Genomic DNA, 1397 nt, shown 5'->3' on the forward strand with positions numbered 1-1397 from the left:
TAAACTCAATGGTTTACTTTCCATTTGTAGCTGGAGAAGAGGAGCATTGAAAATGAAAAAGATCTTTACAAGAAGAGAACACAAGAGTTGGTGGAGAAACTTAACCGTGCCAAACCAGAGGACTTCATTAGGCTACAGTGAGAAGATGATTAGAGTTTTAAAGATTTCTCTGTTGTGTGACTTATTTGTGCATAAGTAAAGATGCAGGTTCAGAATTGTGTGACCTGTTCAGTAAATTTAGTAATTGAGTTCTATTACAGGCAGGAAGTAGTTGAACAGCAGAAGACCTTACAGAGCAAGGAGGCAGAAGTGTCAAGAATAAAGAACCAGGTATGTTTTGATAATGTTGCATCATCATGGTAAGGCTTGAAGACTAACTTGTGGTTGTTACTATAGTTACTAAAGGTATGCTTGGGAAAAGGATGAACAGAAATTAATTTTTGTATATGATGTGTTGAGGTTTCAAATTGAGATTTTTTCTACTGTTATTTATAATGCTAATGTGCTGCTTTTTCATGGTAAATGTTTAGTGTTCTTTGATTTACATTAAATTTTTTTCATATGCTGTCAGAACATGTTTGTATACATTTTCTTGCTTCCTCAGCTTGCTCAGTTGTCCAAGAACCAGCAAATGATTGTGAACCAGAAGAATCAATTCCAGCAGCAGCTGAATATTGTGCGGTCAGAGCTTCACAAGACCACAGAAGAGTTCAAAAAGCTTACAATGGAGAAAAATCGTATTCAGGCTCAGGTTAGTTTTACCTAGATTATGAGATACAACATTACAATTATTACAAGTCTTGTGACTAGATTATGACCAAATGATACCAATGGTGGTTGTATTATGTATGGATATATTTTACTCTGTTGATACTAATTTTTTTGTTCAGAGTGGTGAGGAGTTCAAGAGAGTAAACATGGAAAAGGCTCGCCTACAGCAACAGGTAAGAATTGCCTGTTTCTTCTCAGTCACTAAATGTATGCCCGTAATAAACACGGTGACTTAGGTTCATGTGAGATTCTTATATTCAGATAGAATCAGAATTAATCCCTAATTAAATTTTGACTAAACTTAGCTGTTTGAAATGTACTTTAGGGGACCATCTGATGATATGCCAAATTAGGCCCATGTATTCCTAATTTTTCACAATATATCTAGATTACATCAAAGGGTGATATTGCAGTTAACTGCAGTAAGATCTGTGAGAATGAACAGAGAGACAAAAATAGGAGAAAATCCTAGAATATACAGTTATACTTACATCTTTTTTACCCAATGAAGGAAATGCACTTGAGCCTATTCTTCAAAAGGGAGCTTGTCCATGCATGTAAAAGAATGCAAATATCTTTGAGTTTTGCCCTGCCAAATACTTCCCTTAACCCTTTGCCGACAGGGG

At 35.6% G+C, this 1397-nt stretch overlaps 1 protein-coding gene across 1 annotated transcript in view; it reads left to right on the top strand.

Annotated features, from left to right (window-relative positions):
- The window catches only part of LOC119585361 (nucleoprotein TPR-like), a 37633-nt gene that overhangs the window by 10055 nt on the left and 26181 nt on the right, over positions 1–1397 (top strand). Inside the window, exons 8-11 of the mRNA XM_037934031.1 lie at positions 31–137; positions 261–330; positions 605–751; positions 891–944. Coding sequence (XP_037789959.1) covers positions 31–137; positions 261–330; positions 605–751; positions 891–944 — 378 coding nt within the window. The remainder of the gene's footprint in view (positions 1–30; positions 138–260; positions 331–604; positions 752–890; positions 945–1397) is intronic.

The sequence above is a fragment of the Penaeus monodon genome, chromosome 19 (genome assembly GCF_015228065.2).
Source record: "Penaeus monodon isolate SGIC_2016 chromosome 19, NSTDA_Pmon_1, whole genome shotgun sequence".
In the NCBI taxonomy this organism is placed as follows: domain Eukaryota; kingdom Metazoa; phylum Arthropoda; class Malacostraca; order Decapoda; family Penaeidae; genus Penaeus; species Penaeus monodon.